This window comes from Myxocyprinus asiaticus, chromosome 9 (assembly GCF_019703515.2).
Source record: "Myxocyprinus asiaticus isolate MX2 ecotype Aquarium Trade chromosome 9, UBuf_Myxa_2, whole genome shotgun sequence".
Taxonomy (NCBI): Eukaryota; Metazoa; Chordata; class Actinopteri; order Cypriniformes; family Catostomidae; genus Myxocyprinus; species Myxocyprinus asiaticus.
The window spans coordinates 5,313,289-5,326,440 of NC_059352.1; the positions used below are offsets into that span (position 1 = coordinate 5,313,289).

General features: G+C 35.3%; 1 protein-coding gene across 1 annotated transcript; it reads right to left on the reverse strand.

The window, feature by feature from the left end:
* Window positions 1–8,194: 8,194 nt before the first annotated feature.
* LOC127446389 (cysteinyl leukotriene receptor 1-like) lies at window positions 8,195–9,424 on the reverse strand. The gene has a single exon (XM_051707295.1). It carries the CDS (start codon window positions 9,422–9,424, stop codon window positions 8,195–8,197), a length of 1,230 nt encoding a protein of 409 aa, XP_051563255.1.
* Between the last annotated feature and the right edge of the window lie 3,728 nt (window positions 9,425–13,152).

The window sequence follows — 13,152 nt, forward strand, 5'->3', positions numbered from 1 at the left end:
ATATGTTTCCATTAATAATGGTATAAATATTGGGGGGGGTTGTATGTGATTGTTTTGATTATGGGGGGTTACCTCCCCCCCATCCCCCCCCGGAATCTTCAATGGCTGTTTGGAGCTCCCGCCTCTTTTTGGAGCAATGCCTGTAGCTATGTCCTTCTTGAAATTTTGCCTACGGTGGGTAAGGAACAGGGTTGGGAAGGTTACTTTTAAAAAGTATTCCACTACAGATTACAGAATACATGCTGTCAAATGTAATCTGTAACGTATTCCATTCGATTATTCAAAGTCAGTAACGTAATATAAATACTTTGGATTACTTCTTCAGTACTTGCAAATTTTTCACTTGCTTTGACTATAAATAAGTAAATAAAGTAAGAAAATTCACTTAAATTTATCTTGTTTTAAGGATTTTCTTATATTTTTTACAGAAAAACAATATTTAAATCCTCATTAAGAATATGATTTTTGCAGTACATCTTTTCTCTAATATCAAAGGTCTTACTAGAGAAAAAAAAAGTTATGCTCCAACGTGCACTTTTGTCATAGATATATTGGTTGTAGCTTTTCTATATGATGTTAAAGGCTACATTGGTTAGCATTTCTTGTAAAAATACCCTAACCTCATAAAAAACATTGACAAGGCGTGTAATCGTGTATTTAATGGATTTATGTTTATTAGTATTCCACAACGAACATAGCCCATTTCACACTGTTAAGGTCAGTAAAACAAGTCATGTTACTAAATTAAATAGTAATAGTAGTACTATAAGAAGACAAATAATAAGCAACAAGTAATTAGAGATTTTATTGAAACAGACTTTATATATGGCCTTCTGCACATAGTGCTTACAAATGTTTTTACATGCAGTTTTCAAAATTGTAAAGAAATAAACAATAAAATGGAAAGACATTTTAAATGTCAAAGATAGTAAAATGTACAAAAGTATTGTGGTAAAAGGATGCCTTCATGGATGCTTTGAGATGGTATTGATAATACTGGCCTTTACATATACAATCAGAAGGCTAAAAATAAATACAAAATTAAATCAATAATGCACTGTGATGCACTTAATATTAATATTTCTGCAAATTTGCTTTAGAAAGATTCCTTTAATTCATTTACATCAGCGAGATAAAATGCAGGTTTAAAGACCAATAATTTTTTCTGTGCAAGGATTTTGATCTTCTGAAACAGCCAGTGTATGCCTTCTAAATAATAACCATGCAGAATTACACGCTCTTCCTGTCACACTAACTGCAGTTAAACTGAGCCAAGTTCCAGCTAATTTCCTCTTGAATGAGGGAAACCGATAATACAGTGTTTTGCAGTAATTGTTGTTTTGACTGAATATTTAGTTGTCTAAGAGCAATCTAGTGTGAAATTCTTATTGTCTGAACTTATCTGATCCAATAACATGCGATGACTGATTTCTGATGTGCAGATAAATATTTTAAAGTGTGCATTCTACAGAACATCAAATATATAACCCTAAGTATGAGCAATAGATGCTTGCCTTATTATTATAATGCCATACTTCTTGACAAAGTGTCCTGAGTATCTGAACTCTCAACAGTTCTTTGGTTTGTCTTTAGTTTGTGGTGAAACTCGATATGCCCTTATCTGAAGTACCACATCTGAGCAAGGTCTAAAAAATAGCCACATACTCAATTGATTAGACTTTCACTTGAGAACTGAGAGAAAACAAAGCAATGGAAGAAAACAAAGGTGCTTTGAGTTGAGTTGTCCATACAGTTTCTTATTCAGCTGAGTTATAAAGACATCTAACCTGTAATCTCTTCTCTTCTTCCTCTTTATATAGTGCAACTTTCCTCTTCTACTACAAATCACTGACACATTTTCCCTTGTCAGTCACCAATGCTTTTCTGCTTTTCTGAGTCTCCAAGTTCAACTTTACATTTTATTTTATTTGCCCCTTAAATTACATTTAAGGGTAGGGTCCAACAGGGCTAAAGGCCACCTCTGGGGAAAAAGGCACTTTTGAAATTGCTTTCTCCTAAAACACTAAATAGCAACAAAAGCTACAACAGCACATTCCTTAAAGGATTAGTTCACCCAAAAATTTAAATTCAGTCATTGTTTACACACCCCTGTGTTGTTATAACCCTATATTACTTTCTTTTCTTTTCTTAACACAAAGGGAGAAATTGTGAAAAAAAAAAAATAATAATAATTGTGCTTGGTGGTTTCATACAATGGCAGTTTATAGTGACCACCTCTTCAAGCTTTATAAGAACACAAAAGTATAATTCAGAAGTCTAATAAATTATTCCATGAGACTCATTATTGTTATGAAAGCATACGATAAGTTTTGCTGAGAAACAAACCAAAATCTAATGTATTATTTAATGAAAATGTTCACTGACCATTGATCTCCTGTGCGCGTTCATGATTGGGCACTAGAGCAACAGTTCACGCAGCCCCCTCGCGACATTGGGGCGTTCAGCTCGTTTTGTTTATCTAAAAACAGGTCCTCCACAGTGATAGTGACAACAGAACACAACACAGCTGCACACAAAACAGAGAGCAGAACTTACTAAACATGTCTGAGTTTGTAGTCAAAGAATTGATGCATTTCTATGCCCAGCCTTATTTTTTTGAACGAAGTATTCGGAAATCAAACATAGAGGAGGCTACAGGCAGCCACAGTCACACCATGTCCTGACGGCAAACAACACGTGATAAAAGGTATATTTTCTATGGTATTCAGAGTTTTTGTCCTAACCAGCAGTGATGAGTGACGGTACATTCTATCGATCGCTTGTTTTCTATTTTCGGTATCGCGTGGGTATCTCCAAAAACTTTTTAAAAAATAAGGCTGGGCATAGAAATGCATCAATTCTTTGACAACAAACTCTTCAGACATGTTTAGTAAGTTTTGTTCTCTGTGTTGTGTGCAGATGTGTTGTGTTCTGTTGTCACTATTACTGTGGAGGAACTGTTTCTTGAAAAACAAAACGTTTTCGTCTGAACGGCCCAATGTTGCGAGGGGGCTGCGTGAACAGTTGCTCTCGTGTCCTATCATGAATGCGCAGAGGAGATCAAAGGTCAATGAACATTTTCACTAAATACATTAGATTTCAGTTTGTTTCTCACCAAACCTTATCGTATGCTTTCATAACAATCATGAGTCTCATAGAATCAATTATTAGACTTTTACTTTTGTGTTCTTTTGAAGCTTGAAGAGGTGGTCACCATAAACTGCTATTTTATGACATTACTGAGCACAATTTTTTTTTTTTTTTTTTTTTTTGACAATTTCTCCCTTTGTGTTGAGAAAAAGAAATAAAGTCATATAGGGTTATAATAACACTGGAGTAAACAATTACTGAATTTTCATTTTTGGGTGAACTATCCCTTTAACACCTATTTGCCACTATGCACTACAGAAACAAAAATTTCCCTGATCAAACAGTTCATTGAGTAAAGTGTCTAAAGGTTGAGGTAATTTAATATTTAATAATTTTATAAATGTTGCAAATGTACAGTAGGTAGCTAATTAAGATCACATTTGTTTTGAGACAAAATGCTTATTTGGTTTTGTTCAAGGTGATTAAATAATAAAAATAAAAATTAATTACTGTTCAATAAGTGAAAGAATATCGCAGGGACTAAAGGCCCCCCATAAAAATAATAGATTTGTTTTGAAGAATGTTCATAGTGGACTCACACTGACTGATCCAATCACAATGGAGATTATTTTGTTTATGGAATTCTTGAGATGTTAGGAAATGAACAGGAAATGGTGACCCTTTTCTAAAGTGGTTATTTTGAATAACCATTATCTTCATTTGTTACAAAAAAAAACCCCCCAAAAAAAGCAACTTGCTGTCTGAAAAGTATATGCATAAGTTGAGAAATGTTTCACTATAACTAATGCTCCTATAGAGGTGTGGGTAAAAGGCCCCCTCGCCATCTTTCTTTTCAAAACAACATTATATTGCTCCATAAATATTCAATGAAAAGAAATTCATTCTTGGTACACTTTTTCCTTAAGGCGTGCCTTTACCTCCATTGTACCCTATATTATTTCTAACCACATAACACAGCGAGTCATCCATTTATGGATTCATTTGAGTGTCAATGAATTGAGATTTCTCAATTTCAACAATTATGTCTGTTTTAAAATGAAATCAATTCATCATCAAATACAAAAGTATCTAAAAAAATGCATAAGATCATAACAAAATAAATGCTCCATTAGTGTACATTCTTAATAATGGGCTGTTCTCTTCATGGTACATTTTTAAGTAATCTAACATTTTGTAATTTTTCATCAGTGCAGATTTGACTGTATTTCATGAAAAAACACTTCATATTAGCTACACATTCAGCAACACTGGCCACTGAGACAGTGAATACAGATACCTACAAGCAACAGGTAACTACGCCCATGACTAGATAGGCCTAGAATAGAAAATGATCAAATATATAAAATGTTTCATAACAGATAGCAGATGGCAACAGGGATTTTTTGAACCCAGTCTCATAACAAGTCATAATAGTACGAGATGGCGAAATCGTAAACAACTTTTACTCCAAAAAATAAACAAACCATCCAACGATGGTAATACGATTTATACTGTATTAACGCCAGAACCGCAGCGCTTTCCAGGGCTTGGGCCCCTACACTGAAAAAAATTACTAGTTTAAGATTTACTTACATTTTATTTCGCCAGTTTTTGCACAAACTTTTTCTAAGTTCATTTTAATGGTAGAAAATTAAGTAAAATCTCCTTCATGACATAATATTGATTACAGTTAGTGAGTAAATGTAACTTAAACATTTCAGTTAATACAGTAACTTAGAAATCTGATGTACATGGTACCTAAATTATCTTCGTAAAATGTAAACAATAATTTTGTTAGAACATATCACATTTTGAACTTCCTGTATAAACACGTTTAATCATGTACCACGTGACATGACATCCGAAAGCCTACCACAGGAAAGAAATAAGATGCAGAGCTGTGCACACAGACCTAAACACTTGGTGCACAAAACACAATGAAGGTAACAATTAACAGATAATTTTTATCATGAACGGGTAATTTTGAGTAGAAAATTAACTTCAGACTTAACAAAACAAGAGGTTACCAAATGTAACAACAAAATAAAAAAACTATCAAAATAAAAACCGGCGTAAATAAACTTGCAAACAGTGTAACCATGCAAGCTCATTAATTATTTAAGCATGCAACGAACTCTAAATTTACTTAAATTACCAAATTGATTAAAAACGACAAGGTTTTCTACTTTAAGATTGAACATGATGACACATTGTAAAGATAACACACAATCATATATAATATTTACATATAAGCTAGAGCATAAACTTTTATACACTGGCGGCCAAAAGTTTGGAATAATGTACAGATTTTGCTGTTGGTTCTTTAATTCACCAAATTGGCATTCAACTGATCACAAAGTATAGTCAGGACATTACTGATGTAAAAAACAACACCATCACTATTTGAAAAAAGTCATTTTTGTTCAAATCTAGACAGCAGCCATCACTCCAACACCTTATCCTTGAGTAATCATGCTAAATTGATCATTTGGTACTAGAAAATCACTTTCCATTATATCAAACACAGTTTAAAGCTGTTTGGTTCATTAAATGAAGCTTAACATTGTCTTTGTGTTTGTTTTTGAGTTGCCACAGTATGTAATAGACTGACATGTCTTAAGGTCAATATTAGGTCAAAATTAGCAACAACAACAACAAAATAAAAAAATAAAAACTTTCTCTAGAAACTCATCAGTCAATCATTGTTTTGAGGAATGAAGGCTATACAATGCTTGAAATTGCCAAAAAACTGAAGATTTCATACAAAGGTGTACACTACAGTCTTCAAAGACAAAGGACAACTGGCTCTAACAAGGACAGAAAGAGATGTGGAAGACCAGATGTACAACTAAACAAGAGGATAAGTACATCAGAGTCTCTAGTTTGAGAAATAGACACCTCACATGTCCTCAGCTGACAGCTTCATTGAATTCTACCTGCTCAACACCAGTTTCATGTACAACAGTAAAGAGAAGACTCAGGGGTGCAGGACTTATGGGAAGAATTGCAAAGAAAAAGCCACTTTTGAAACAGAAAAACAAAAAGAAAAGGTTAGAGCGGGCAAAGAAACACAGACATTGGACAACAGATAATTGGAAAAGAGTGTTATGGATCTTAACCCCATTGAGCTTTTGTGGGATCAGCTAGACTGTAAGGTGCGTGAGAAGTGCCCGACAAGACAGACACATCTATGGCAAGTGCTACAGGAAGTGTGGGGTGAAAGGTCACCTGAGTATCTGGACAAACTGACAGCTGGAATGTCAAGAATCTGCAAAGCTGTCATTGCTGCACATGGAGGATTTTTTGATGAGAACTCTTTGAAGTAGTTTTAGAATTTCTGAATTTTTTTTTTTTTTTGTTTTTCAAATTGTAATAGTAATTTTTCACATTATGAATGTCCTGACTATACATTGTGATCAGCTGAATGCCACTTTGGTGAATAAAAGTACCAATTTCTTTCCATAAGTGCAAAATCTGTACATTATTCCAAACTTTTGGCTGCCAGTGTATATTTGAATTAAGTATGAAGAATTTACTTAATATTTTCAAGTTCACACTTTAACTTATTCAATGTAGAAAGTACTTAATCTTTTCTGCTATATTTACTTCACCACAAAATCTTTTGTGTGTGTGTGTATCTCGAGGTGAACCCATAAATAAAGTTCACAAAGAAAGAGAAACATTGAGGTTTTGTATAAGCGTTCAACCTAACCCTCACCCTAACCCAGGGGTGTCCAAAGTCCGACCCGCGGGCCATCTGTGGCCCTCCGACTGCTCCGATGCGAGAGACTTTAGAAATAGAACAGAATTAGGCCTGCTATGGAGAAATTATATGAAATTCATATTCTGGGCACTAGTTGTAGCTATCATGTGCAGCCGCTATTCACAGCGTATCATCTCTGCAAGTGCGTTCTGTGTCGTCACCAGCTTCATCCACGGGCAGAGTTCAACAGGAGTTTGGAATACTCTTTATTTTCAAGGATGAAGGGCCCAGCAGAAAGAATGATGCATTTATTAAAGGACTGAAATCAGGTTAGATATTTTACTCATGTACTTGTTCTTGTTAAAATGTCCTGATACCTCACATCATACAACCGAGTAGAGCTGCTGTTGTGCAAGCGGCTGAACAGAGTTTACTGAGCGTGCACAGAGATGCACGAACCGAGTATATTCTTCCAGAACGTCCTCTGTAGCACTGGGAAGTATACTGTAATTAATTGGTTCGTTCTGATATTTTTTTGAAACAAAACAAATTATTAACGGGCTTCCCAGCGCCATTTGAGTGAGGATGTACTGTAGAAGAGAGCGCTTAAAACACTTGCACATCTGTGCCTGATGCGCGCGCTCAGCTTGCACATGGACGTCTACAAAATAAAATAATATTTGTAAATCAAGTAACAACAGAACAGAAGTTATAATTGTATATCTATAAAGAGAAATTCCTTGAAAATAAAGAGTAGTTCCTTGCATCACAAAGTGATAAAATGAAATCTGATTCTGATAATTGTGATGGGTCACACCCAACACTCAGTAGCAGGTCTGTTTGTTCTTTGCAGTGCCACTGAATGGACATCAAAAACATAAAAATGTGAATGAGTATAATATTTTGTATAAGATGCGTCACTGTTCCATTATAAGAGTTCTTTGTGAGTGAAATACCCTATCATTTATTTACATGTAGGGCCTACACAAGCATTCCATAGAGCACAAATTATGATTAAAACTTGCATAATATTAAGTGTACAATATAAAGATTATGCATAGTGGCAATCTAGTAGCTTCTAGCCATTTTTTTTAATTATTACAGTGATGTGGCCCGCGGCTCCTTATTTTTTTCTGCCATGATTTCAATTAGGAAAATTACTTTAGTGTACCATAGAAGAAATAAAACATTGGGTTTTAAATAAGACGAGGGGAGTGTTACAGGTTTATCGTATAAATAAAAATGAGTACCAAAATTTGTTCACTGACGTTTCCTTTCTTAAATAAAGTGTTGGATAGGAGGCTAGCTAAAATGCTTTAGTATGAGTAATTCGATATCTAGTAATTTCTCCATCTCATACAAATTATCATGAGACCGTGTTGCATTTTTTGATCATACTTTTTAAATATCTGGGGCAGTTTTGTCACTTTCTGTGTCATTTTTATCTTGAGACCTACTTAATTTTGGGGCCTGCACGCAACCATTATCCTTCTTTTTGTTTAGGGTCTGACAGCTGTCTAGGGAAAATGGACAGTCTTGGCATGAGTCAATGGAGCTTTGGCGTCTTGTTCTCTGCCAGGTGCCTGAATGACTCCTGCGACGAAAAGATGGGTAGAATGAACTCTGGTTGAACAAACTCAGCGTTCCTCGATCTGAAGCTCTGCAGATGGCCGTACGGAAGGTCTCGCCTGCAAAGTAGTACAGTAAGGGATTGAAGCAACTATTGGATGCTGCCGTGCAAAGCGAGATGACCAGAACTCTTTGGAGATCCTCAATGACCTGGCAATCCTTGCCTGAAACAATGGCATAAAGATGGACCGTGCGGGCAACGTGGTATGGTAGAAAACACAGCAGAAATGTACTTAGGACAACAGCAATCAAATACACAGAGCGTCGTCGATTGTTGTGCTTCCGATTCCCAACTTTCCATCCACTGATGAGTTTGCTTATGATGCATCCGTAGCAGGCTAGAATTGTTATGAAAGGAAAGACAAATCCAAACAGAACTCCCACATAATTCAAGTCCAATATTCGCATCCAAGACTTGCTGGTCCCAGGTTCAAAGCAACGTGTTTTCCCCTCGCGATGCAAAGTTCCTGTCATGAGGAACGGTGATGACAATCCAGCCACAAAAATCCAGATGCCAAAGCATATTAGGCTAGCTCTGCGCACCGTGACCAAGGTCTTGTTGCGGATTGGGTGTACTATGGCGATGTACCGCAACACACTTAGGCCTGTAAGAAACAGTACACTGGTGTAGAGGTTAAGGTAGAAGGAAAATACACACCAGCGACAAAGCCAGTCTGCAAAGTCCCATTCACCGCCCCTAAAGTAGTAGACCAGGCGCAAGGGCAATGTCAATGAGAAGCCAACATCCGAAATGGCCAAGTTAGTCATGAACACAGTGTTGGCAGTCTTCTTAGGAGTAAGACATAGAAACACAAAAAGAGCTATGAAGTTGCTGATAAATCCAATAGGCAATACGACACTGTAAGTGACTGTGTACGCCAAATATTTGAAGTCTTCGCTGTCATTACATTTCCGGTTGATTGGTCCTGGTGTCGACTGGTTGGTGAAGTTGGACCAAGGTTCTGAAGTGAGCACAAGAGCTAGAAACAAAATGGTTTGCATTTACAAATTAAACAATTGCATTAACAGCTTTTGCAGAACAAAGGCAGCGCATGCTGATAATGTGAATAAAGAGGTGGCATTAGCTGTTAGAGTCAAGTCATTGCTTAACAATAGCTTACCAAACCAGGAAAGAACCGTGTGTTTATTTAAAAGACCATAATTCCCATCAATGCTCCGGTTCCCAGTTGATAATGCCATCCATGGAGGTTTAATACATAGACATTTGGTACTATCAGCAAAACTCCAAATGGGTGGTTAGTTGACATGTTCTGAAGTATAACATGATTTTTCAATCTAAAACTTGAAACATCATTTTTCTAATTCATTTATAATAAGAATACAAGCAGTTTTGAACCTTAATAATAGAAAGACTGCATGGAAAATGTCTACTTTTAATAATTCATATAATATGTCACACCACATGACTATTGAAGTGAACCACAAAAAAGCTAAAATGTGATTTTTGGTTGGGGGTGAGGGGGTGCTTGATAATTTCGCTTGGGTTGGTCATCCTTGATCGTGTTTCCATGTTGGTCCAGGGAGCATCAAAAGTTTCAGGGGGGAGGGCACAAGGAAAATCTAGCGGGGCAATGACCCCCCTCCCAGACCAGGTCATGATTTAAATGGGGAAAAACTTAAATTAAGATGAGTTACAGCATCTAAAATATACACTTTCCCTTGATGTTAAAAAGAAAGTTCATGTCCGTTATTTGTCAACTACAAATATCATTATTTATTCAAAAAGGCTGTTGTTATTAGTAGCCCCATCCATAGGTTATATGCAAAACATATGTAAATTATATTCTTCAACGCCTGGACTCCAGTTACACTCTTAAAAATATTTAAATGACAGCTGTAAATAGACAACTGAAGAAAAGAAGAAAAAAAAAACACACAGACCATTGTCCTGCATAAAGAAATACATTGTTAATTATTAATATGATTAACTAGCCAGTATTCTGGAAGTAACTAAACTTGTTCTGATGTGCTATTGTCAAAATTTATAGTATGGAAAAAATACAGTTGGGCTGCATTTCACTGGAAAAACAAATGAAGTACATTTAACAAGTTTGCTCTTGCCAACATGATTTTCACGAAAGGTACCATGTTATTACCATGGTGTTTTGAACACGTTACCATGGTAATTCTGTTTGTGACATGTACCATGTTACTATGATATTCTTTTAAATACCTTTGAGTACCACATAAATATCATGTGCACTGTATATGAATATGGTAATCATTCAGAACAATAATAGCTAATATTGGCTAATAGTACCATAGGCTATAATTACAATCAATAGTATTTTTTGGAGTACTAATTTAAATATAAATAATTATATATATATATATATATATATATATATATATATATATATATATATATATATATATATATATATATATATATATCAATGTCATGAAGCGCAATGTACCTCAAAATACTGTAAAACTCACCTGTCATTCTCTCTTCCATCCTCTGTCCATCCTCCTTTAAAAGTTTTATGCATGAGAGCGTTATGCAAAAAATGTCAAACTGTTCCTCCCTCACAAGTTTCAAGTGTTTGCTTCCTTTATAATGGCCATAAATAGTGTTGCCTGTGTTCCATCTTTGATTACACTGCCGTCTAACACCAATTTTACGTGGTTTTCTTCTTTGAGGTAAGTGAAAGGAGTAAGGTCCGAATCGCGAACGAATCGTTCTTTTGAATCAGTTCTTTTTAAAGATTCGTTCAATTCGCTCAGGGTTTGTGATTCATACCACAGTCAAGGAAGCATAGGAGTTTATAACTGTGAGGTGAGTGGCATTTTTGAACTATAAACAACATAGCAATCGACGCAATCTAATCGAAAACACAGTAGCCAAATAAATAGTAGAATTTAAATAAAACGTATTTTGCCACGAAAGTAACTGCCGTGCGGCAACTTCTAGGGACGCTTTGAGTGATGACTTAGAATCGGTGAATCGTTTCTTTGAACCAATGCATTGTAATGAACCGTCCGAACGAAAATCCGAACGATTCGCTATAATGAATCGGACTTCTAAAAACAAAAAAAACAACAAAAAAAAAACAACAAAAAAAAAAACAACAACAACAACAAAAAAGAATTCAAGAGAAACCACACCTTCAGGTGAATGCTTTCCATTGCAAGATTTCACTTTTAGCAGAATGAGTGGGCTCTGCCTGTTTATTTTGCGAATAACTTCCTCTGCCTTAATGTGTTTCTATTCTGTAATTGACGTCATGTACAACAGTTATGTTTCCTGTTTTCCTGTCCCATCTGTTTACCACTTATTTTTTATTTTATTTATTTATTATATATATCCAAAATTCTCACAGTAACAAATTTCACGAGGGACATTTTAATGCACCTCAAGTAGAACAGGTTGAAAAGGGAACTGTAAACGTTTCAGATAGTAATATAATGGTACTTTGATGCATACATGGCACTGAACTGGTAAAGGGACTACCATGGCACCTGTTCAAAAACATTATATTGCCATGATACATGAAAAAAAAAAAAAAAAAAAAAACACTTTGGTAGGCTATTACTATTGTACTTTTGTAAGTGGTTTTTGCTTTGCATAGATTATTATTATTATTATTATTATTACTATTATTATTATTATTATTATTATTATTATTATTATTATATAATACATGCAAAGAACCAAATTTGTCCAAAAAAAAAAAAAAATCTATATTTTAAATTCTATATAAATTAGTGTCCTTAGAGGGAAGCCCATCCATTCAATTTTATTTAGTTTTTTTATGATTTTATTTTGTTTTGTTAGGCTACTTTGTCGAAATGGTGACCATTGAAATTGAAATACATACTTAGGTGCCATATACTGTACTTCTAGGGTTTTAAAAGGAATATTTTGGGTTCATAAGCTCAATCGAGAGCATTTGTGGCATAATGTTGATTACCACCGAAATTCAAATTAGACTAGTCCTTATTTTCTTAAAAAAAAAAAATAAATAAGCAAAAATCGATGTTTCAGTGAGGCACTTACAGTGAAAGTGAATGGGGCCAATTTTTGGAGGGCTTAAAGGCAGAAATGCGAAGCTTATAATTTTATAAAATCACTTATATTAATTCTTCTCTTAAAACTTGTGTATTATTATTATTATTATTATTATTATTATTATTATTATTATTATTATTATTATTATTATTATTATTATTATTATTATTATTATTATTATTATTATTCTTTTTTTCTCCCCTTTTCCTCCCCAATTGGGAATGCCCAGTTCCCAGTGCACTCTAAATCCTCGTGGTGGCGACTCACCTTAATCCGGGTGGTGGAGGACGAATCTCAGGCTGTGTCTTGTTTCGAAGGCTGCGTCCTGCGGAGGTCGCATTTTTCGGCCGCATACGTCATCGAGGCTGTCACAAAACTGGATGAAATAGCTCAGTTGTGAGAGCGTTAGACTCAAGATCTAAAGGTCTCTGGTTCAATCCTGGGTTTCGGCAACTCTCTTAGTTATGGGCAGTGGTAGCTCTGCGGTTAAGGCTCTGGATTACTGATCAGAAGTTCAGGGGTTCAAGCCCCAGCACTGCCAAGATGCCACTGTTGGGCCCTTGAGCAAGGCCCTTGACCCTATCTGCTCCAGGGGTGCTGTATCATGGCTGACCCTGTGCACTGACCGCAGCCTAGCTGGGATATGTGAAATAGAAGAATTTCACTGTTTATGTGCAAATGTGTGATAAATAAAGAA